This window comes from Capra hircus, chromosome 3 (assembly GCF_001704415.2).
Source record: "Capra hircus breed San Clemente chromosome 3, ASM170441v1, whole genome shotgun sequence".
Lineage (NCBI taxonomy): Eukaryota > Metazoa > Chordata > Mammalia > Artiodactyla > Bovidae > Capra > Capra hircus.
The window spans coordinates 26,172,935-26,198,810 of NC_030810.1; the positions used below are offsets into that span (position 1 = coordinate 26,172,935).

The following is a 25,876-nucleotide window of genomic DNA, read 5'->3' on the forward strand; positions in this document are numbered from 1 at the left end:
CGGTGTAACTGAAAAGTACTGGTTTGTGGAGGAGTGTATTTGGAAGTAAGATAGAAAAGGTAGATTTGGATCTGATTATTGCTGGACTAGATCTGTAAACTCAAAATTGTGCCCCTAATGCCTAAGACAGTGACTAGTATAACATATATTCATATACTACCTAAGTGTGGGAACATTTGAATAAATTTAAAGAAGGAAAGAGCAAATCCCTTCATCGTGAGCAACATATAGGGAGAAGGTTACATTTTAATGTAGTTCACAAGAATGACTAGGATGCTAATAAGCATGTATTAGAATGGGTGGAGATACTTCACTAAACAATTCACTATTCAACCAAATGGTTATACTTTCCAAGAGACTAAGTTGCTTGAGATTATGGATTGTTTTATCTTTGCCTGTGCTTTCCTGGTAGCACAGCTGGTAAAGAATCTGCTTGCAACGCAGGAGACCCCAGTTCAATTCCTGGGTCAGGACGATTCCCTGGAGGAGGGATAGGCTACCCACTCCAGTATTCATGGACTTCCCTGATGGCTCAGACAGTAAAGAATCCACTTGCCATGTGGGAGACCTAGTGACTCAGACAGTACAGAATCTGCCTGCAATGCTGGAGACCCGGGTTTGATTCCTGGGTTGGGAAGATCCCCCTGGAAAAGGGAATGGCAACCCACTCCAGTATTCTTGCCTGGAAGGTGGGCTATACAGTTCATGGGATTGTAAAGAGTCAGACACGACTGAATGACTAACACTATCTTTGCCTGTAACGCCAAGATAGTACCTGATACGTAATGGGGCTCAGTAGATATTTGAGGAGTGTCTCAGCATTTGATCTTGTAAATATGATTTTTGTGTAATGTTTTCATTTCACAACAACTTTCAGAGAAAAAGAGAGCTTCCTGATTATAGAGGCTATTTCTTCTTTTTACTTCAGTTACAAAACAGGGAAATAACCACTTCCTTCTTCAAACAAGCAGTAGTTTATTCATAGAGAAGAAAATATGACAAGGAGGACAGATTCCTAAATAGTGGATCAGGAATGGTAAGGTATCAGAGTTTTGGAAACTTGTCTAAAAATGTATTTTAAATGCGTATAATGGAGGAAATGTGAATAGATATGTAGTTAAAAATCCTGTAAATAGAAGTATTTTACTTACTGGATGAATACTGTTTCTCTTTCTGTGTACTATATATTGTTTCTATATAAGCCAGGCATTGGGAATTAGAAGTTACCAATAATCTCCTCCTAACTCATTTTCTGTAACTAATCATTTATTAGATTATTATTAGAACTTGTTTTCTCTTAAGGCTGTGTGTGATAAGAATAGCATATATTTTTAAACTTTATTGAAGTATAGTTGATATGTAGTGTTGTGTTAATTTCTGCTATATAGCCAGGTGATTCAGTTATACATACATATATATATATATATATATTCTCCTTTGTTATCATTTATCACAGAATGTTGCATATAGTTCCCTGTGCTACACCATAGGATTTTATTGTTTATCCATCCTATGTATAATAGTTGCATCTGCTAATCCCAAATTCCCAATCCTTTCCTCCTCCACTCTGCCTCACCCTTGGCAACAACAAATCTGTTCTCTTTATCTGTGAGTTTACCATATTGATGTTTAAGTTTATGTTAGGTACTGTGGTAAATATTGTATGGATTAATTATCTCATTTAAACCTCACAACAACGTTATGTGGTCTAGTTATGAGCTTTCTGTATATTTTGAAAATTAAGCCCTTGTGGGTTACATCATTTGCAAGTATTTTCTCCCATTCTGTAGGCTGTCTTTTTGTTTGCTCTGCAAAAGCTTTTGTTTGATTAGGTCCCATTTATTTATTTTTGCTTTTATTTCTATTGCCTTGGGAGTCAGATTTTTTTTTAATTGATACAATTTATGTCAGAGAATGTTTTGCTTATGTTCTCTTCTAGGAGTTTTATGGTGTCTTTTCTTATATTTAAGTCTTTAGCCATTTAGCTCCCCTCATTGCTTAGTTGGTAAAGAATCCTCCTGTGATGCAGGAGACCCCAGTTCGATTCCTGGGTTGGGAAGATTCCCCTAGAGAAGGGAAAGGTTACCCACTCCAGTATTCTGGCCTGGTGGCAAAGAGTTGGACATGGCTGAGTGACTTTCACTTTTACTTTAGCCATTTAGAGTTTATTTTTGTGTATGGTTTGAGGGTGTATTCTAACTTCATTGATTTACATGTGGTTGTCTAGTTATCCCAACCCCACATGCTGAAGAGACAGTTTTTTTCCATTGTATATTCTTGCCTCATTTTTTGAAGATTAATTGACTGTAGGTGTGTGGGTTTATTTCTTGGTTCTCTATTCCGTTCTGTTGATCCATTTATCTGTTTTTATCCCCCCAACCATGCTGTTTTGATAAGTAACTTTGTAGTGTTGTCTGAAGTCTGGTAGGGTTGTGTCTCCAGCTTTGTTCTTTTTCCTCAGGGTTGATTTGGCAACTTGGGGTCTTTTATGGCTCCATATGAATTTTAAGATTATTTGTAGATTGTTTGTTCTAGTTCTGTGAAAAATGTCATGAGTAGTTTGGTAGGCATCACATTAAATCTGTAGAATGCTCTGAGTAGTATGACCATATTAACAATACTAATTCTTATAGTCCAAGAGCATGGGAAGTCTTTCCATTTCTTTGAATCATTTTCAGTTTCCTTTATCAATATTTTATAGTTCTCAGCATCTAAATCTTTTACTTCCTTGGTCATATTTTGTACCTAACCATTTTATCTTTCTGATGGGATTTTTAAAGGGATTTTTTTTTAAACTTTCCCTTTCTGATACTTCACTGATAGTGTAAATAAATGCAACAGATTTCTGCAAGTTAATATGATGTCCTGCTACCTTGTTGAATTCGTTTATCAGTTCTAATAGTTTTTGTGTGGAGTCTTTATAGAATTTTCTGTGTATGGTATCATGTTATTTGCATGTAAAGACAGTTTTGCCTCTTCCCTTCCAATCTGGGTGCTTTTTATTTCTTTTTCTTGTTTGAGAGTTATTCTTTGCCCATTTAAAATTTTTGTTGTTGTTGTTGAGTTGTAGAAGTCCTTCATGTATCTTGGATATTAACTCCTATCCTATACACGATTTACAGTTATTTCCCTCTATTCTGTAGGTTGCCTTTTCTCTGTTGATTGTTTCCTTTGATGCACAGAAATTTTTAAGTTTGTTGTACATTAGTCCCCGCTTTGTCACAGGGATATATTCCAAGGCACCCAGTGGATGCCTGAAACTGCACCTAGTACTGAACTCTATATATACTTAATGTTTTTTTCTATACATACATACCTATGATTAGTTATAATTTATGCATTAGCCATAGTAAGAGATTAACAATAACTAACAGTAGCATAAGACAATTGTAGCATACTATAGTAGAGTTATGTGAATGTGACTTCTTTCAAAGTATCTTATTGTATGATGTGAGATGATAAAATGACTAGTGATGAGATGAAGTGAGGTGAATGATGTAGGCCTTGTGAAGTATTATTAAGCCACCATTGACGTAATGATGCATTGGAAGGAAGATCATCTGCTTAGTGTGGATCATGGAGCCATGACAATATTGATTGTTGCCTGTAAGGAGCACATTATGTTAATGGTTGGGGATCCTGGACAGGACAAAGCAGGATGATGTGAGATTTTATCGTGTTCCTCAGAATGATACACAGTTTAAAACTTATAAATTGTTTATTTCCATTTAATATTTTAGCATCTGGTTAACTGGAGGGGTAACTGAAACTCTGGAAAGCAGAACTGTGGATAGAGGGGGTTCTATTATGGTTCTATTTGTCTATTTTTAAATTTCGTTGCCTATGCTTTTGATATCATATTGAACAAATCCTTGCCAATTCCAGTGTTCTAAAGATTTCCCCATGTGTTTTCTTCTAGGAGTTTAATAGTTTTAGGACTCACATATAATTCTTTATTTTTTTTATTTTTATTATTATTTTTTAATATGGAACGCTTCACGAATTTGCGTGTCATCCTTGCGCAGGGGCCATGCTAATCTTCTCTGTATCGTTCCAATTTTAGTATATGTGCTGCCGAAGCGAGCACCACATATAATTCTTTAAAACATTTTTGGGGAGTTCCCTGGCAGTTCAGCAGTTAGGACTCCATGCTGTCACTGCTATGGGCCCAGGTTCAGTCTCTGGTCAGGGAACTAATAGCCTGCAAGATGCACAGCATGGCCATAAATAAATACAAATAAATACATTTTCAGCCAGATTTTGGATGTTAAGAATCCACCTTCATTCTTTTGAATTCTTCATTCTTTCCCCAGTAGCATTTATCGAAAAGACTGTCTTTTCCCCACTGTAGAGTCTTGGCACCCTTGTCAAAAATCATTTTGGCCTCCTCTGTTTCATTGGGCTGTCTTTGTGCCAGTAAACCTGTAAGCCATGTGGTGTTAAGACTAGAATTGGAGGTGTCAGTATGAACTCATGGTTTCAGAGAGATAGAGAATGAAAAAGAATGGGGGCATGTCAAAAGGAGAAGTAGAGCTTGTTCTGAGGCACATGGGCTTAGAGATGGGAAGGAAGGTAGAGTCAGCGTTAAGATTCAAGGAGGGGGAATGTATGCCATGAACAGGAAAATAATTCATTTAGAGTGTTTAGGGGCCTATGAGAAGATGGTTTGGGTCATATGAAAGAGGCATGAAATAAAAGATGTGGAGGGCCTTTACTGTTACTCAGGAAGGTTAAGTAAATTCTGTATGGTATTAGAGAATGTTGAGGTTTTTGATGGAAACAGCCTTGAAATGTAAGCTCAAATATGCATGAGGTGTGCAGACTGCATTGACCCTAACAGAGGTTAGCACATGTACATCTTTTGTGATGATGTTTTGTTTACAGGCAGGAGACTATATGAGTGCTTGACAAGCATGTTGTCAGTAGAGATGGAAAGAAAGGCTAGAGAGAGGGACCGTATCAAGGAGGAATCTGGGGATTGTGAGGATGTGGCAGGTTTAAAGGTGCTTGCTACTTAGTGCCCTGATGGCTGTGAGAATGACACTTACTGTCATGTCCCAGACATTTCTCAGTTCAGGCCTCACCCTCACAACCACTTCCTGACTGGCATACCACCTCTATTTTTGCCCCAGATTGATATTTTAAACATGCAAATTAGGCCATGTCACTCTCATACTTGAAACTCTTCAGGGGCTTCCCGTTGTCATAAAGTCCATTCACACTCCTTGGGATAGGATCCTAAACTTTTGCCATTTCCTCCTCGCCCATCAGCCCACTGTTCTACACACACTGAAACCAGTTTTCTAATTTGTACTCTTTTCATGCTTCAGTGTCTTTTGTTAATGTCTTTCCACTTTCAGAATATCCTCATCTTTCTCTGCTTCACAAACTGATTCTTATTCCTTGAGATCTAAACTCCTTAAGGAGGTCTTCCCTGATTTTTCATTTACACCCTTTAGTGGTGATGTCGTTGTTGTTTAATCAGTAGGTCCTGTGCAGCTCTTGTGACCCCAAGGACTGCAGCCCGCCAGGCTCCTCTGCCCGTGGGATTTGTCAGACATGGTGGTGACATAAGCCATGTATTTATGCAACTAAATACAAATCTGTCTTACTAGATTTTTGAGTTCCTTGGGGTCAGGGATAAGTCATAATAAATGCTCAACAGTAATGATAATAATAATTATACCATTTACCTGTCCAAGTGTTATATTTGGACTAACTCATGTTACCTTTGTAATAATCTTATAAGATAGATACCATTATTGTCCTCCTTCTATAGATAAGAACACTGAGGCTTAGAAAGGTTAAGTAACTTGTTGAAAGTCATATGGTTAATAGACAACAAAGTTCAGAGTTGAATGGGATGTTCTGGCTCTGAAGTCCATGTTTAACTTCATATGTCACAGTGGTTTACCATATTCTTTAAGTGGTGTGTTTTGATGAACTCAAATTGTTAAGTTTGTGTTTTGATTTTTTTTTTAAATTGGAGGATAATTGCTTTACAATGTTGTGTTGGTTTTTACCATACATTGACGTCAGTCAGCCATAATAATACATATGTCCCCTCCCTCTTGAATCTCCCTCCCACTGCCCATCCCAAACCACCCCTCTAGGTTGTCACAGAGCACCAGTTGAGCTTCCTGTGTTAAACAGCAACTTCCCACTAGGTATCTCTTTTACTTATGGTAATGTATATATTTCAGTGCTACTTTCAGGGTAGTTAGATTTATCAGTTGTTGTCTTTATATCTTGTTTAAGTTTTGTACCCTGCTGCTGCTAAGTCGCTTCAGTCATGTCCGACTCTGTGCGACCCCATAGACGGCAGCCCACCAGGTTCCCCCGTCCCTGGGATTCTCCAGGCAAGAATACTGGAGTGGGTTACCATTGCCTTCTCCAGTCCATGAAAGTGAAAAGTGAAAGTGAAGTCGCTCAGTGGTGTCCAACTCTTCACGACCCCATGGACTCTAGCCTACCAGGCTCCTCCGTCCGTGGGATTTTCCAGGCAGGAGTACTGGAGTGGGTTACCACTGCCTTCTCCAAAGTTTTATACCCTAAGAAGTTTTTTTTCTATCCCAAAGTTAAGATGATATTCTCCTGTTTTACCTTCTGGAAGATGTGTTGTTTTTCTTTCACATTTAAGAATTAAGAAATCACCTGGATTTTACTTTTGTGCGTAGTATAAGGTAGGTTGAGGTTTCATTTTTTTTTCCCACCCATATTATCCTAGCACCATTTATTGAAAGATTGTTCCTTATCTCTCTTCACAGCCATACTTATCACTAACGAAGTGTCTGTATTTATGGGTGGGTCTGTTTCTGGGCTATGTTTTGCTTCATTGGTTTATTATTTATCCTTGTTCCAGTATCATATTTTCTTAATTATTATAGCTTTATAAGACTTTATATGTAATAGACTAAACCCTCTAAAATGCTTCTGTCTTTTCAAGAAGGACTTTGCTATTCTTTACCTTTTGTACTAGTTTCCTTTTTTTTTTTTGGCCGAGTCAGGCAGCTTGCAGGATCTTTGGTTCCCCATCCAGGGACTTGAACCCATTCCCCTGTAGTGGAAGCACAGAATCCTAAGCACTGGCCCACCAGGGAGTTCCCTGATTTATATTTTAGAATCAGTTTGACTGATTTCCCAAAATGCCTTTGGAATTTTAATTTGCATTGCATTTAATCTATAGATCCATTTGAATATTGTTATGGTATTGAGTTTTCCAATTCATAAAATGGTTTTTCCATTTATTTACGTCTTCTTTATCATAATAATGTTTTTAAAGTATAGTTTTTAAGAATTTCAAATAATCTTGCATTTACAAGAAAGTTGCAAATACAGTACGAAGAACTTTGCCCTCCCAAAACTGTTTGAAGGTTGCTGTTAACTAGAAGTCCCATCGCCCCTGAATGTTTTTTTATTATATATTTATTTCCTGCAAACAAGGACATTTTCTTGTAAACACACTATGCAGCCATTAAAATCAGGAAATTAACATCAATGCATTAAAACCACCTGCTCCTTAGAGTCTATTCAGGTTTTTTCAGTTGTTCCAATAATGTCCTTTATAGCAGGAGGATCTGGTTCAGAATCACAATTTGCATTTAGTTGTCACATTGTATAGTCTCCTTTAGTCTGGAACAGCTACTCAGTCTTTCCTTGAGTTTTATGACTTTGACACTTTAAAAGATTAGAGGCTAATTATTTTGTAGAATGTTCCTCTGTTTTCTCCTAATGTTTCTTCATGATGCAGATTATATATATCTGACCTGAAGATCACAGAAGTGATTCTTTGTTCTTTTCACAGGATTTCAGTTTGTCCCATAACTAATGACATTTACTTTGATCACATGATTTAGGTGGTATTTTATCTTTTCCTTTCTTGATATTTTGTTGGGGGTATTTTGAAGCTATGCAAAATCCCATTTCTGAGCAAACCTTCAATTTATATGTATCAGTGCTAACTCATGGTTTCCTGTTTTACTCAATGGATTATAATTCTTTACTATCATTATTTTAATGCTCAAATTGTCCTTAATTTGGCCAGTAGGATTTTTTTAAGCTGAGTTCTGTGTTCTGTTGACATGTTCCTATCAGTCTCTGAGTATTTTCTTCTTTAACTTCCAGGCACAAAAAAGATATTCCAGGCCAGTTTTCTATCTTCCCTGTCCCAGTCCTGGTATCAACCATTTTTCCAAGGAGCCCTAGTTCCTTGTAATGGAGAAAGATATTTAGAAATCAGTACCTGATGCTAGGTTTACTTATTGCTGTTGGCTGTCATGGTGCCCAGGTCCTCTCAGAGCCAAGAAACATATGAATATTATATACACGTGTACATAAATGTGTATTCATGTACATATTTCCATATGTATTTATTTACATAAATATTAAAAACTATTAGTTCATAATGATACCTGTATTTCCAGCCTAACATTGCAGAAATCATTCTGGTTTTCTCCCTTACCATTTTTGTAACTATCCAACAAGCAGAAACCCTTTATCCTTGTTATATTTACTCATTTGATCAATCCCTCTGTATGCAATTAGTTTCCCATCATCACCCACTTCGTTGTGTGGATGTCACCCTCATTCCACTTGTACCAGCCTGACCCAATCCCCCTGCCCAGAGTGGACTCCATCCTGGGCTCTGACTCCCCATGCTGGACTTTTCCACTGTGTAATTTTCCCCTTCATCCTGCTGGCTTTGATACCCCATGCCAGGTTGTTCCTTCCCTCCTTGTCCTGTTCAGACTCTGATGTCCTGAGCTGAATCCATTTGGTACCATGGATTTGTACAATCCATTTGGTACAATACTTTTAACTAAAGCACAGAGCACATGATTTTCTGCTTTTAATGCCCCCTTTCTGTTCCAGGGTTCAGTCTCAGATCCCATATTGCCTTTAGTTATGACAGTTCCTTACTCCTCTTGTCTTTCATGACTTTGACATTTTTGGTGAGTTTTAGTTATTTTGTAGAATGCCTCTCAGTTTGGGTTTATCTGTTGTTTTCTCATGATTAGAGTGAGATTATGTGTTTTTGGCAAGAATACTACAGAAGTGCTGCTGTTTCCTTCTCAGTGGGTTGTATTGAGAGAGTAGTATATGATATCAAGAAATTTGTTACTGGTGATACTAGTCTTGATCACTGGATTAAAGTGGTATCTGCCAGACTTGTCCACTATAAAATTACTGATTTTTCCTTCATAGTTAATAGATATATTGGGAGAGATACTTTGAGACTCTGCTAATATTCTCTTTCTCCTCAAACTTTTGCCCGCTGTTTTTAGCTATTAGTATGCCATTGGCCAGTCTTGCCTTCAGTAATTATGACTGTTGTATTTGTCTACAGGTGATTTAAACATTTCTTCCATTCCTGCTGTACTTATGAATTGTAACTCTTCTGAAGAAAGAACTGTGCCTTCTTCCCCATCTATTTATTCAAGTAATTTATGTCCATAGTGCACTCTTAGATATTTATTTTATCCTTCGGATTATAATTCAATATTATCAGTTATTACACTACTCACATTCTTTAGGCTTTGGTTTTTGGAACTCCTTCAGTTTGGCTCCTTTTTTCTTTTGACATGCCCCTATTCTTTTTCATGCACTTCCTGTCTTTCTGTCTCCCTTTCTAGAACCCTGAGTTCATAGTGATACTTCCTTTTCTATTCTTAATACCATATGGCTCATTCTATCCTTCTCACTTTCCTCATTTGTAATTTTTTTTCCCTCAGACACTGAGAAACCGGGGTTGGCATTATCTACAATATATTCACTTGTTTGTAGTTACAGAATTGCTCAACTACACTTCTGTGAAAACCAGATTTATAGTACTTGTGCAGTTTTTGTACACTATTTGTGTATGGTTCTGTTTTGGTTTAGCCTTGCATTATCTAGTCAGAATACTGTTTTCAAAGTTAGTTGGGCTTAATCTTTTCTTTTTTCTTCCTTGTACCCTTCAGTGTGATTGTCTTATTCATTATTATATTTTCCCAGGTAGCTCAGTGGTAAAGAATCTGCCAGCCAATACAGGAGATGCAGGAAACCTGGGCTGAATCCCTGGGTTGGAGAGATCCCCTGGAGAGGAAAATTGCAACCCACTCCAGTATTCTTGCCTGAATAATCCCATGGACAGAGGAGCCTGGCAGGCTATTGTCCATGAAGTCCCAAAGAGTTGGACATGACTGAGCACATACACAGAATTACATTGTGTTTTGGGTTCCCTCTCCCCATCCTGGTTGATTTAAATTATTTATCTGGAGGGAGAATGTGAAATATTACTGCGGCTTTAAAGAGTCTGAGTATATACAAAATGATAAATTCAGAGAAGTATTGCTACTTTTGAACCCCTACTAACTCAGTCCTCTTTTTCCTGATTTCCATCCTTTCCCACTGTGCTTTGTAGGTAACCAGTCTCATTAGTTTACAGTTCATCCTCCTTGTATTTATTTTGCACAAATAAACAGATGTGAGTATATTTTCTTATATCCCCTTCTTTCTTTATTTCTTTTCATTGAATAATATATCTGAAAAATCACTCCAAATCACTCAAAAGTGATCTTCCTTGTTCTCTTTTTTACACTTTCATTGTACTCCATGGTTTATTCAACCATCTTCCTCTACCTGAGCATTTAGGTTGTTTTACAGTATTTTGTAATTATAAACAATGCTACAGTGATTAACTTTATTCATATGTATTTTTATCTTGTTTGATGTTGCTTGATTTTTTTCCATACTCAACCAGCCTTGTATTTCTGGAGTAAACTCAACTTCAATTTGACATATTAAGTTTTATAAAGAATTTTTGCTTATCCTTTTTGCATTAGAGTTGCCTTAAATATTTTTCTCTTATGATAGTCCTGTCAGGTTAATATCAAAGTTATTCTGACCTTAAAAGAGTTGGAGAGTGTTCTTTTTTTTCTTTTCTCTGAAATATTTTGTGTTTGATTGGCATTCTTTATTCATAAATGTCTGACAGAGTGCTCTGGTAAAGCTTTCTGGGTCTGGAGTTTCCTTAATGGGATGACTTTTCAATTATTTTAATATAGAATATTTTTGATCTACCAAAAGTACACTTTTTCTGTGACATCACCTAATAGTTACAAAACTGTCTAGATCTCACCCCCAGCTATTTTAAAAATATTTCCCTTGTCTTTGGTTTGTAGTAAATTTTGGCTGGGATGGGTCTAGCTGTGGATTTTCTTTGATTCAGCCTGCTTAGAATTCTTGTGTGTGTTAGTCACTCAGTCGTGTCTGACTCTTTGTGACCCTGTGGACTGTAGCCCTCCAGGCTCTTCTGTCCATGGAATTCTCCAGGCAAGAATACTGGAGTGGGTTGCCATTCCCTTCTCCAGAGAATCTTCTCCATCTAGGGATCAAACCTGGGTCTCCTACATTACAGGCAGATTCTTTTACTCTCTGAGCCACCAGGGAAGCCTGGGCTTCTGAAATCTGTGGCTTAATATCTTTCATCTTGTTGTGAAAAATTCTTCATCAGATAGTGCTTCTAGTCCCTTCTCTCTTTTTGTCTTCTTTTGGTATTTCAATCACATGCATGTTACACCCTCTTACTGTGTGGCAACCCACTCCAGTGTTCTTGCCTGGAGAATCCCAGGGATGGGGGAGCCTGGTGGGCTGTCGTCTATGGGGTCGCACAGAGTCGGACACGACCGAAGCGACTTAGCAGCAGCAGCAGCAGCAGCACTGTCTGTGTTGCTCTCCCTTTCGTCTATGTTTTCTCTCTTTGACTTGTCTTTTGTTCTGATGAGTTTCTTCTGGTCTCTCCTCCAGTTCTCTCATTGTCTCTTCAGCTGATTTAATCTGCTGTCAGACTCATTCATTGAGTTCTTAATTTTGCTTACTATGTTTTTTTAATTTTAGAATTTAGATTTAATTATTTAAAGAACCCATATAATTTATAAAATAGTTTCTAAGGCTCTGTCAGTTTCCAGTCTGTTATCGAATGAATTAAAACATAATTTCTTTTGGTTGTGGGACTGTTTGTTCAAATATCTGGAGCTCTTTTTGATCTGTTTCTATCATTTGATTTCTCATTTATGTGTGGTTTTGTCTCCTTGTATATCTTTGGTTATCTTTGCTTATGTGCTAGTCATTGTCTTTAAAAATTGTTTATAAAAATAATTTGGAAGCTGATATGAGGTTATCTTTCTACAGAAAATATATTCATTTGCTTCTGCTAGCTGGATGCTTAGAGTCAGTAACAACTTGGGGTAGTTTTAATTTATTTCAGGCATCAAGATTTTTCTGGATGATCCATATGACTGAGCAACTGTTTTAATTCTGTTTTAGTCTTTTTTTTTTTTGATGTGGACCGTGTTTAAAGTCTGTATCGAATTTGTTACAATATTGCTTCTGTTTTATGTTTTGGTTTTTTAGTCTCCAGGCATGTGGGATCTTAGCTCTCTAACCAGGGGTTAAACCCACACACCTTGGCATTGGAAGGTGAAGCCTCAACCACTGGACTGCCAGGGAAGTCCCTGTTTTATTCTTAATCTCAAGGTGCAGCCCCTTGAGGTTCCAGTCAAAACCTGAGCTGTTTGCCAGAGCCACCACTGTTGGTCGGCCTTGCTCTCTTAATTTTTGGCCTGACAAGACTTTTTATTTTCCAACAGATGTTTTTAGAGTAGTTTTAGGTTCCCAGAAAAATTGAGCAGAAAGTACATGGAGTCCCCATATGTCCCCTGCTCATACGTAATAACAAGTCTTTTAAGAAGTTGCTCAGCCTACAACTCCTCTTTTGAAATGTACAATGCCTCTAGGAGGACAGTGGCCCTAAATACCAGGCTGGATGTTTGTCTTTTCCTAGATTTTGGCCTGTTAATTCTTTACTATCCTGCTATTTTCTGGTGCTTTCAAAACAGTTATTTTTAATTATTTTAACTTTTCTAATTATTCCCAGTGGGAAGGTAGCCTGCAATTGTTGAACATATTTATTCTCTTTGTTATAAACTGCTGCAATTAGGTTGCATATTTGAGAAGAATAGAAAGATAAAACCTGTTAAGGAAATGGCACAACCAAAACGTTTTTCTATTTAGCATCATGATTTAAAAATTTTGCTTCCAGTTATGGATCTGTATTGTAGATATTAAGGTTTTGCTTTTTATAAACTTTTATTCCAGCTCGTGATGCTGATGAGCGAGAGAAGTGGATCCATGCCTTAGAAGAAACTATTCTTCGACATACTCTTCAGCTTCAAGTAAGAATCTTTACATGGCTTCTGGATAGTTCACTAGGTTTTTTTTGTTTGTTTTCTGTTTTTTGTTTTTGTTTTTGTTTTTAAATAGCTAATAGGATGTAATGAAAACTTTTAATTTCTGAATTGTTTATTTTTGCCTTTACAGGGTTATAATATATATAAAATTACAGTCATTTCCTTATGCTTAAAATACTGATTTTTGTCTAGAAACAAAACAGTACAAGGCAATGTTGAAAGTGAAATGCTGTGTTAAAATTAAAACATGCCAGGCTCATTTTTTAAATTTAATATGTATAGTTGGTTATTATTACAGCCAAATTATATAATAATGCATGATAATAGATAAAGTGCTGAGAAGTTGACATACTTTTCTTTTTGTAGGATTTGGCAGTTACTGTTGTTGATAATACTCTTAGGGATGAAAGTGAAAGAAAAAATCCAAACTTGGTTTAAGGAAAAAACACATTTAACTTGGGTGTGGTTTGAAGTAGGCATTTAAATAATGTCATGAGGACCCAGATCCCCATCTCTGTTTCTCGGTCTTAGATATTCTGGGTTGACTTCATTTTTAGATAGAGTCTCGCTTTGTGGTAGTAAAATGGAAGCAGCAATTTCAGCCTCCCGTTGGTGGAACTCCAGATCCATAGGAGGCTGTTGTTCTTTCTGGATTAAGAGTATTAGTGCTGATAACCTTAGCTTCCGTCACTTTCCTAGTCCAATTTCATAATTTCATATCAACCAATCATAATTTCATAGTCACATGTTACACCTCTTGGTAATAGGATTTACCTGCTACATCAGAAACATGTAGCAGTTAGGGGAGAAGGTGGTCCTCCCTGTCCCCAGGCAGAGTTAGAATGGGGGAAAAAAGATGCTAGGTGACCAAAAAAAACAAATGTTTAATCTACCATACTAAAGATAGTTTTCTGTGTTTGTTCTCCATTGAAAGAGCTTATAATGTGGTATATATAGAGGATTTTGTTTTGATTATTTGGATTTACAGAACTGAATCGTAGAAAACTGAGGTTTTGCAATCCTTTGTCTACTTAATTTGTCCTATATCAGGAATGGGGGCTTACCAGGGGGGTGCTGGTGGTAAAGAACCCGCCTGCCAATGGAGGAGATATAAGAGACATGGATGTGACCCTGGGTTGGGAAGATCCCCTAGAGGAGGGCACGGCAATCCACTCCAGTATTCTTGCCTAGAGAATCCCATGGACAGAGGAGTATGGAGGGCTACAGTCCATGGGGTTGCAAAGAGTCGGACACGCCAGAAGCAAGTTAAGCATCATGCACATACCAGGAATTGGCTTGCTTAGACAGGTTAGTGTAGGACATCCCAGGTCCTACAGGACAGTGAACTCCCCATCACTGTGAAAGTTGTTCAGATAGATGATTTAAAATAATATGTGAGGCTATGAAGAAACTGTAAGAAAATGGAGTTGAAATCAGAGATCTCTAAAGATACCCTGTGAGGGAGCTGTACTTTTTAAAAGCAACTTTATAAGCACATCTGGCTTGGGTGTACTATGAAGAAATTCTATGAATTCCTTCATACATTTCTTTTCAAATTCAGTTAAGTTCAGTCCTCAGTCGTGTCCGACTCTGTGAACCCATGAACAGCAGCATGCCAGGCCTCCCTGAGTTCACCCAGAGTTCACCCAAACTCATGTCCATTGAGTCGGTGATGCCATCCAACCATCTCATCCTGTCATCCCCTTCTCCTCCTGCGCTCAATCTTTCCCAGCAAAGGGTCTTTTCAAATGAGTCAATTCTTCCCCTCAGGTGGCCAAAGTATTGGAGTTTCAGCTTCAACATCAGACCTTTGAATGAACACCCAGGACTGATTTCCTTTAGGATGGACTGGTTGGATCTTGCAGTCCAGTCTGATTTGGGTACTGACCATCTGTTGATGTCCATGTGTAGAGTCTTCTGTTGTGTTGCTGGAAGAGGGTGTTTGCTATGACCAGTGTGTTCTCGTGGCAAAACTCTGTTAGCCTTTGCTCTGCTTCATTCTGTCCTCCAAGGCCAAATTTGCCTGTTACTCCAGGTGTTTCTTGACTTCCTACTTTTGCATTCCAGTCCCCTATAATGAAAAGGACATCTTTTTTGGGTGTTAGTTCTAAAAGGTCTTGTAGGTCTTCATAGAACATTCAACTTCAGCTTCTTCAGCGTTACTGGTTGGGGCATAGACTTGGATTACTGTGATATTGAATGGTTTGGCTTGGAAACAAACAGATCATTCTGTCGTTTTTGAGATTGCATCCAAGTATTGCATTTCGGACTTTCGTTGACTATGATGGCTATTCCATTTCTTCTAAAGTACTCCTGCCCGCAGTAGTAGATATATTGGTCATCTGAGTTTTCAATTTAGGCAGTTGTATAAATGACTAGCGTCCTTTTAGGAAATTTGTAATCCAATAAGAAGATAAGTATTTTAGGAATCAGATTAGACTGTAAGTGGCAGATAATAGTCCCTCCACAGTTGGTTAGACTGATAATCAAGTCTCTGTGTGATCTATTTTCTTCCAGACATTTCTATAAACCTACTAGAGTGCTGCCCCTACATAAATCTACTAAAGTGCTGCTGCTTCCTTGGTTTCTTCTGAACCCATCTTTTCATTTCTGATCTCTACATTCCTATATGTGATATTCTGTCTGCCTGTAATACCATCTGCCTCCACTCTGCCTTTGTGTTCTGCCTCTTTCTTCAAAGTCCAGTTCAGAACTGACCTCTTCTGTGGAGCCTCTCCCAACCAACCCCTCCTCCCTCAGCCCCCTAACTCAGTGATCTCTTTCCATTGAATGCCATACTTGTTGCACAGTTTACTGAGTTCTTATAATATTCTTCTTGTTATCCTTTAAGTGTATATAAGTCCCACCTCATCAGATAGGATGCAGACTCCTTAAGGTACCTACTTTTATCCAATTTTGGAATACATGAGCTTTTACTAAGAAGAGAGCTTACATGTCTTTTGGAATAACAAAATGAAAGGGGTAACTTTGGGGAGTCTTAAATACTGATAGTTTTGATATTTTAAAATACATGAATCTAATAAGTTATTTATATATATTTTTCTAAAGTTAATACACGTAGGAAATAGGACATTTAGAGATATGTAATTAAATGTTAATTTGATTGGCAAAAAAGGTAAAGAGATTCCTTCAAAAGATGGTAAAGTGTGGTGAAAGACTTGACTCTGGAGCCATAATGACTTGGTTTGTGTCTCAGTGCCGCCACTTACTCTTGACATCACTCTGAGTTCCAGTGTCCTCATCTATAAAAAGAGGATGATAAAAGTACCTATTCTTCAGGGCTGATTTGATGATTAAATGAGTTAAATACAAAAAATTTATTGAAATAATGTCTGGCTATATTAAGAACTTGGTAATAAACCAAAAACAAAAAAACTTCCCACGTGGCTCAATAGTAAAGAATCCACCAGCCAATGTAACAAATGCAGGTTCAATCTCTGGGTCAGGAAGATCCCTTGAAGAAGGAAATGGCAACCCACTCCAGCATTCTTGCCTGGGAAATCCCATGGATAGAGGAACCTCGTGGGCTACAGTTCATGGGGCTATAAAAAAGTTGGATACAACTTAGTGACTAAAAAACAATAACAAATTTTAAGCCATTACTAATACTAAACTTCCAAACTTCAAGAGCTCAGACTATAATGCTGTCATTAACAGAAATAGAAAAACTGGATAAAGACATGGTTTTGAGGAGAAAGAGCTGACAAGCCAATTTTAGTCTTGCCAAGGTTGAATTTCAGGGAGACATCCAACTGTCAAAATCCATAAGGAGAGAATGTAGGACTAAAGCTACAGCTACTTTTACCATTCCTACCCCCAGTACCTGGCATTCTAAGTGGTGCTTGATAAGTGTTAATTAAAGAAAGAACTGATGTAGGGATTAATGAATAAACACATGATGCATAGACTGCTTTTAAATTGCTATGTATCACATTCTCTGAGATGTCTAACATATTGTTACTCCTCCATGAGTAGGTACTAATGAAGTGCTCATCCAAATGGGTGTTGGAGAAGGTATTTACATGTCTTCCTTTCTCGGTGAACTTTATCTCTAATTTAGCCAGTAAATTATACTGCTGTGGCCTTGTCATTACTAAAAGCTTCACTATCTCCAAAATACTGAATTTAAAAGTGTTTTTTATTTGACCACAGTTTTCTTACTTGATCCACTTCTAGCTCTTTACTTCTTCTGGACTTTTCTTCTCTCATTTTGGTCTGAGCTCTACTTCTCCATTTTTCCTGGCCATTTCACACTTTCCTAGTTTTGCTTATCTCACTCCCCAGTGTAGATATGATGGTCTGTTTCTTCAACATAGATTTTGGTATCACCCTTAAAATTTCTTGTCCCTGGATATTTTGCATTGTTAAAATAGCTGTGAAAAGAAGAGAAGCGAAAGGCAAAGGCGAAAAGGAAAGACATACCAATTTGAATGCAGAGTTCCAAAGAATACCAAGGAGAGATAAGAAAGGCTTCCTCAGTGATCAATGAAAAGAAATAGAGGAAAACAATAGAATGGGAAAGACTAGAGATCTCTTCAAGGAAATTAGAGATATCAAGGGAACATTTCATGCAAAGAGGGGCACAATAAAGAACAGAAATGGTATGGACCTAACAGAAGCAGAAGATATTAAGAAGAGGTAGCAAGAATACACAGAAGTAGTATACAAAAAAGATCTTCATGACCCAGATAATTATGACTGTGTGATCATTCACCTAGAGCCAGACATCCTGGAACGTGAAGTCAAGTGGGCCTTAGGAAACATCACCACAAACAAAGCTAGTGGAGGTGATGGAATTCCAACTGAGCTATCTTCAAATCCTAAAAGACGATGTTGTGAAAGTGCTGCACTCAATATGCCAGCAAATTTGGAAAACTCGGCGGTGGCCATAGAACTGGAACAGGTCAGTTTTCGTTCCAATCCCAAAGAAAGGCAATGCCAAAGAATGTTCAAATTGTACTCATTTTACATGCTAGCAAACGAATGCTCAAAATTCTCCAAGCCAAGCTTCAACAGTATGTGAACCATGAAATTCCAGATGTTCAAGCTATATTTAAAAAAGGCAGAGGAACCAGAGATCAAATTGCCAACATCCATTGGATCATCGGTAAAGCTATAGAGTTCCAGAAAAACATCTATTTCTGCTTTATTGACTATGCCAAAGCCTTTGACTGTGTAGATCACAATAAACTGTGGAAAATTCTGAAAGAGATGGGTATACCAGACCACCTGACCTGCCTCCTGAGAAATCTGTATGCAGGTCAGGAAGCAACAGGACATGGACTGATTCCAAATAGGAAAAGGAGTACGTCAAGGCTGTATATTGTCACCCTGCTTATTTAAATTATATGCGGAGTACATCATGAGAAGTGCTGGGCTGAATGAAACATGAGGTGGAATCAAGATTGCCGGGAGAAATATCAATAACCTCAGATATGCAGATGACCCCACCCTTATGGCAGAAAAGGGAAGAAGAACTAAAGAGCTTCTTGATGAAAGTGAAAGTGGAGAGTGAAAAAGTAGGCTTAAAGCTCAACATTCAGAAAACGAAGATCATGGCATCTAGTCCCATCACTTCATGGCAAATAGTGGGGGAAACAATGGAAACAGTGACATTTTATTTTGGGGTCCTCCAAAATCACTGCAGATGGTGCCTGCAGCCATGAAATTAAAAGACGCTTACTCCTTGGAAGAAAAGTTACGACCAACCTAGACAGCATATTAAAAAGCAGAGACATTACTTTGCCAACAAAGGTCCGTCTAGTCAAAGCCATAGTTTTTCCATTAGTCATATATGGATGTGAGAGTTGGACTGTAAAGAAAGCTGAGCACTGAAGAATTGATGCTATTGAACTGTGGTGTTTGAGAAGACTCTTGAGAGTCCCTTGGACTGCCAGGAGATCCAACCAGTCCATCCTAAGGGAAATCAGTCCTGAATATTCATTGGAAGGACTGATGTAGAAGCTGAAACTCCAATACTTTGGCCACCTGATGTGAAGAACTGACCCGTTTGAATAGACCCTGATGCTCTGAAAGATTGAGGGCAGGAGGAGAAGGGGATGACAGAGGATGAGATGGTTGGATGGCATTACCTAGTGAATGGACATGAGTTTTAGTAAACTCCAGGAGTTGGTTATGGGCAGGGAGGCCTGTCATGCTGTAGTACATGGGGTCACAAAGAGTCGAACACAACTGAGTGACTAAACTGATCTGAACTGATGACATTCTGATTTCTATTCCCCAGTACCCCCAGCTGTTATATTTTTCTGTTTCTATTTGGAGGTCACAAAATCAAGGTGGCTTTATCTGTCACTTTAAATTTTGGCTAACTGTAATCAAATTTCTATAAATATTTGTGTTCTTATTGATTTCTTTTTGATTGCCAGTTAAATTCCCACCATGAGTCTTTTTAAAATTAGTGTTCAGTATCTAATATACTCTACCCCCTTCTTTATAGAAAAGATCTCACTACTTCTTCAATAGTTATGTGACTGCACCTATTTTTTCTTTCTATGCTTTGCATATTTCAAAGCAAAAAATATTCTCAGTCTTTCCTCAAGTTAATAATACCCCCATAATCTTGACTACATGATATTTCCTTTAGACTATGACCTTATTTACCCTCCAGCAGTCCCCACTATTTCCATGAATTCAGTTAAAACTTCTGTGTAGATGACTGTCTTCCCTCCCCTCATCTTTATATCTCTTTTGCTGTTTAGCTTCTCGCTTAAGTCCTCAATTCTTTCCTCATGGATTTTGCCTGGTAGATATCTTCCGAAATTCAACCTCAACAAGGCTAAAAGTGTCTTATCAGCTCTTTTCTCCTCAAATCCATCTCTTTATTCATTTTTTCTGTTTCTTGATATCCTCATTATAATCTGATCCATTGAGGTTTGAAAGTTGAGGTTTTTTCAGGTAATAACATCTAAGTTGCCAAGCCTGGGAACTTCTTTTCTTCTTTTTTTCCCCTCCTCTCTTTTTAATAGAATTACTTACACTCCTGTGCTCACGTTGACTATCATTTTTCTTACATCTGACTAACTCTGTTTCTAGTGCCCTCCTAATATTCCTGAATCTATTCCTTTCTTCATCCTATGAACTGAACATCTACAATTAATGATCTTAAGGCCTCCCTAACTGTGAGAAACCTTTAGTGGTTTGCATTTGCCTGTAGAATGAAATGAAAATTCTTTTTAAGGGATTTCATTGTCTGTTCGATTATATCCCACCCTAAATTTCTACTGCCTGTCCCTACATGTACTTGATGCTCTACGCAGAAATCATTCCTGGTTCCATTCTGTGTCATCTGTCTTTTAAACCTCTTTTAAACTACCTGATCTTTAGAAAGTGAAAGTGAAAGTCGCTCAATTGTGTCAGACTCTCTGTGACCCATAGACTATATGAATTCTCCAGGCCAGAATACTGGAGTGAGTAGCTTTTCCCTTCTCCTTAAAGGTATATATAAAACCTTAATAAAGTAGTTATGCTAAGGTATTATTGTATCTCCAGCATATTATTACTTTTCAGATAGAAGGTTTTCATAAATGTTTATTCTGTTTTTCCTTCCATTCTGATTAATGAAAATTCATCTGGAGGATCCCTTGTAGCTTCCCCCTTTCCTTCTATCTTTCCTTTGTTCTTTTCTTTTAGTATTGTTCCTGTTGTTTTGTGGGTAACTGTGAATTACAATTAGGATAGTCTGAGGATGGAAGAAGACAACTGAAGCCTCTCTCCTTTCGACTCCTATGTTGAATTTCCAATAGTTACTCTAAACTTGTATTTAGGTTATGGTATCTTTTCATGTATTTGCAGCAAACTTCACTCCTTGAGAGAGGCCGGAGGGGCTGCTAAGCTTCTTAAGAGGCATTTAGTAGATATCTGATGACACTAATTAATGAAAGCAAACATTTCAATTCTTTATTTACCCTTGTAAGCTTTAGTACCGACTAAATGCTGAGAGATTCCTAAGCAAATGATTGATCACGGAATAAGATTTAGGATGTTATTTCCTGTATGTTTTGTAGTATCTATCCTAATTTATGTAATATATTATGAATTATAGCAACAGGTCTGGATATCATACAGTTATAAAAGTTTTACTTGAGTAAATGGACCCATTTAAAAAAAAAAACAACTTTTGCAAGAAAAAACTCTTGAACCTCCAGTGTTTAAAGTAAAATATCATAGTGTTATTTAATGTGGGCAAACATAAATCTGTATAGCAACTTCTTAAGTTTAAAATCTTACAGAACTAACCATACATTTAAATGAAAATTGCAAGTTAAATGCAAATAAAACACAAAGCAATAAAATCTAAATTAACTTTAAGTTAATGTGCTGAATGATACTGCCTTGCTTAAAGTGGTTCACTACTTTGAATATGATACTGTAAGGAATAGATTCTTTTTCAGTTTGGCATGCATACACTATTGTGTGGAATGTGATAACTGTAATCTCTCCACATTTTTGTGTTCTGACTACTGGAAAACCTTCATTTGCACAGCCTGTATCATGAGGTCTTTGACTTTGACTTCACACATATGTCATTTTCATGGTCAAGGCTCTTCTATGGCAAATAATAGTTTTTGGTACCAACTTGATGATGAACAACTTGGGCAAGGAAGTGACTTGTTAGCACTTGAATCTGATGTTGTTACTGCTGATTCACTGTGTGGTTGTACTAACTTTTATAGGTTATCAGAAACTAAAACACAGAAGATTGAGATACAGAGGCTTGTTTAGACCCCAATCTGAATACACTAATGTAGATATTTGAGTAGTACAGACCTTTATAGGTTTCCTGGTGGCTCAGTGGTAAAGAATCCCTGCAATGCAGGAGACCTGGGTTTGATCCCTGGGTCAGGAAGATCTCCTGGAAAAGGGAATGGCTACCCACTTCAATATTCTTGCTTGGAGAATGTAGTGGACAGAGGAACCTGGTGGGCTACAGTTCGTGGGGTGACAAAGAGTTGGACACAACTGAGTGACTTAACAATTTTAACTTTTCATAGACCTTTAAGTTTTTGGTTTCTATACTATAAATGAGTTGATATTTAAAAAGTTTTTATACTGAATGGTTTCTGTGATTATAATTTGAGTCATGAAATTGGGTATACTTGTCCTTGTCTGTGTAAGTTTCTGTAGGCCACTGTAGACTGTATCTTAGGTGGTTATCAAATTGAAATTTCATTGCTACTGACTTGTAATCTTTTAATTTTTGACCTTTCCTATTTGTTCACTATATATTGGCTTTGATCTCAAGCCTATAGAGAAAAAGGACATGATATCCATAAGAATATGGCTGAGGGGAATAGTGAGGGCTGATAGAAATCTCACCAGAAACGCTATTGAATCTGTAAGTAAAACATCATTATACATGAAAGAGTTGTGATAGAATTCAGATTGCAATTCGTTATTGAGGCCAGAAAAACAATAGAACCATTCTGAAGCATTTTTTCAAACCTAGATACTTTGGTATGATAATTACATACATGCCAAAGTTTTATTATAGATAACCATAAATTTAGTATTTAAGATGCAATTTAGGATAGTAGTTGAACTAATTATTAGTATTAGTTAGCTTGAGTCTACCCTCTTTTCTATAATAGCTATGTGTCTAGTTGGGTAGTTAAGATTAGTAGAAATCTCCTAAGTATTTTTCTTTTTTAAAATATTTTTAAAATTTGTAATTTATTATTTTTGACTGTGCTGGTCTTCATTGCTGCACAGGCTTTTCTCTAGCTGCAACACTTGGGGGCTGCTTTCTAGTTGCGGTGTTCGGGCTTTTCATTGTGGTGGCTTCTCTTATTATGGAGCACTGGCCCTAGAGTGTACAGGCTTCAGTAGTTGTGGCTTCAGTAGAGTGCAGGCTCAGTAACTGTGGCACATGGGCTAAGTTCTGTGGCCTCTGGGATCCTCCTGGACCAGGGGTCAAACCCACGTCTCCTGCATTGTTGGCGGATTCTTTACCACTAGCCACCAGGGAAGCCCTTGTGTATTTTTCTTGAGTGTTAAGCTGTTTTACTGAAGATTAGCTTTTGGAACATATATTTCAATTTCTTAGTATATAATACATAAACATAATAACTATCATTGCATCATTTCCCTTGGCCTCATTAGATTTTATTTTTGTGTTATGTAGAAAAATACATTTATTTTGTTTTTCTCCCTTGAAGCCCTTTGTTTCCCAAAGGAAATGATTGCAATATAGGTGTGTCACTTTTTCCACAGGTAAAATGGTATGTAGAGGTAGCCAAGTACTTGGGGCTCCTACAACAAAGGAAAATTCCTCTAAGGAATGTTGCCAACATTGTTACTGTTACTGAGAGTAGAGGAATTTCTGGCTCCTAAATTGGAATTTAGGATTCAAGGATTCGTTTTTTAATAATAAATTTTGTTGTAATAGTGGTGGCCCATCTTATCTTGAACTCTTGGGAAACAACTAAAAACAAATGGTCCAGTTTTATAGATGCTAAAGATTGTTCCTTTAAGTGCCAGAAATTTATTTTAATTGTGGTTTTATGGAAATCTTTTAGAACTTATATTTTACTGCCTTCTCTTTATAGAAATAAAGTTTAAAAAAAAATAAATGCTCAATTCAGAACATACAGAGAATACAGAAAATGATTTATTTCATAAATATTTATCAGACAATGTGTTCGGTGCACTGTACTAGTTGTGGAGGATGTAATTGTGAATAAATGACATACTGTCCTTGTCTTTACTGAGCTCAGTCTGGTATAAAAAAGAAAATAAAAATCATGAGAATTGAATTTTTTAAAAAAATCTATAATAATGTCATGAGTCATGCTTCTGAAAATGTTTTAGCTTATATATTAATAGAGGTATGTAAAATAAAAGCAATAGTTTTTCTTACACCTTTTCTTTAGAGAAAAACATGGAGTTCCAACTTGTTAATGCCCCAATTTTCATGTAAAGTTAGTGTGCCTAAAAGCCTGGAGCATTTAAAGTGAAGAGCAATCACACAATACAAAGACATTTTATCCATCTTGTGGCAGGAAGCTCTGTCTGTACTTTTAACCAGTTTTGGCAACTCACATGGTTTTAGTGGAATCAGAACTTTCAGAAAAGTTAAGTGCCCAGTGTAGAATTTAGCTATAAAAATAGGGTCAATAGCACCTTTCTTCTATAGTTTAAAAATTGAATGGTACTAAAAGGGTCATATGGAGAAGGCAACGGCAGCCCACTCCAGTACTCTTGCCTGGAAAATCCCATGGACAGAAGAGCCTGGTACGCTGCAGTCCCTGGGGTCGCTAAGAGTTGGGCACGACTGAGCGATTTCACTTTCACTTTTCACTTTCGTGCATTGGAGAAGGGAATGGCAACCCACTCCAGTATTCTTGCATGGAGAATCCCAGGAACAGAGGAGCCTAGTGGGCTGCCGTCTATGGGGTCACACAGAGTTGGACACGACTGAAGCGACGTAGCAGCAGCAGCAGCAAAAGGCTCATATAGAAAAACATTGTCCTTCTGTTGCAGGAAGGGGTATCCCTTCCAGGGCCTGAAACTGGTCTCTTGTCTAACACTTGGAAATGAATTGTCTGAGGAGACACATCTCCTGACAAAGCAAGAGATTTTATTGGGAAAGGGCACCCGGGTGGAGAGCAATAGGGTAAGGGAACCCAGGAGAACAGCTCTGTCACGTGGCTTGCAGTCTCCGGTTTTATGGTGATGGGATTAGTTTCTGGGTTGTCTTTAGCCAATCATTCTGACTCAGAGTCCTTCCTGGTGGCAGCATGCCTTGTTTAGCCAAGATGAATGCCAGAGAGAAGGATTCTGGGAGGTGGTCAGACATGTGGTGTCTCCTTTTGACCTTTCCTGAACTTTTTCAGTTGGTGGAGGCTTATTAGTTCCCTGTTCCTTACCAGGACCTCCTGTTGTAAAACAACTCATGCAAATGGTTACTATGGTGCCTGGCCAGGGTGGGCAGTTTCAATCAGTGTGCTTCCCCTAATACTTCTGCCCCTCTGCTTTCTCTGTTCTGCTTGTTAGACTACCCAGTTTCAACCTTTTTTGCTGTTTATACTGCTATTTTTGTAATGTACCTAGCATTTCATTCATTCAGTAGACATTTATTAAGCACCTAGTACATGCCAGTCTCTGTGTGAGGAGGTACTAAAGATACAGTGATGATTAAGGCAGTGTACTGTCAATAGCCATTGTGGGGTTGTTTAGAGGGTCTTCATTCCTAAATCTGAACCAAAGATTTTTTTGTTTGATGATGTGTTGAGAATTGCAAATAATTTATATACAGACTTCTGGAATATGGTGATCCTGATCACAAATTAAGGACTGCTTCTACTATATGCCAAGTATTGTATTTATTCCATTTGGCTAAATTTTCTCTGTGAAAATTTATTGGCTGACTTTAATTTTGAGACTTCTGGATACTAGTCAGACAAAATATTGGAGATACATATTCTGCTTCCAAGAGTTGTCTTTTAATGTCGTCCGCTCCAATCATTTGGCTCAAATTGCTAGGTGAATTCCTAGGGAAACTATGTTCCCCCCCCCACCCCGTTTTTGCTGCTCCTTTTCTTCTATTGCAATTGAAAGTATCTGTCATCTATCTCTAAAATGACATCTGACTGGAATGTGATTTGTAG

General features: G+C 37.6%; 1 protein-coding gene across 5 annotated transcripts in view; it reads left to right on the top strand.

Moving 5' to 3' along the window:
• The window catches only part of OSBPL9 (oxysterol binding protein like 9), a 168,671-nt gene that overhangs the window by 75,077 nt on the left and 67,718 nt on the right, over positions 1–25,876 (top strand). For all 5 annotated transcript variants that reach the window (XM_005678430.3, XM_005678429.3, XM_005678431.3 and 2 more), the window contains one exon: positions 13,138–13,214. In XM_005678430.3, coding sequence (XP_005678487.1) covers positions 13,138–13,214 — 77 coding nt within the window. The remainder of the gene's footprint in view (positions 1–13,137; positions 13,215–25,876) is intronic.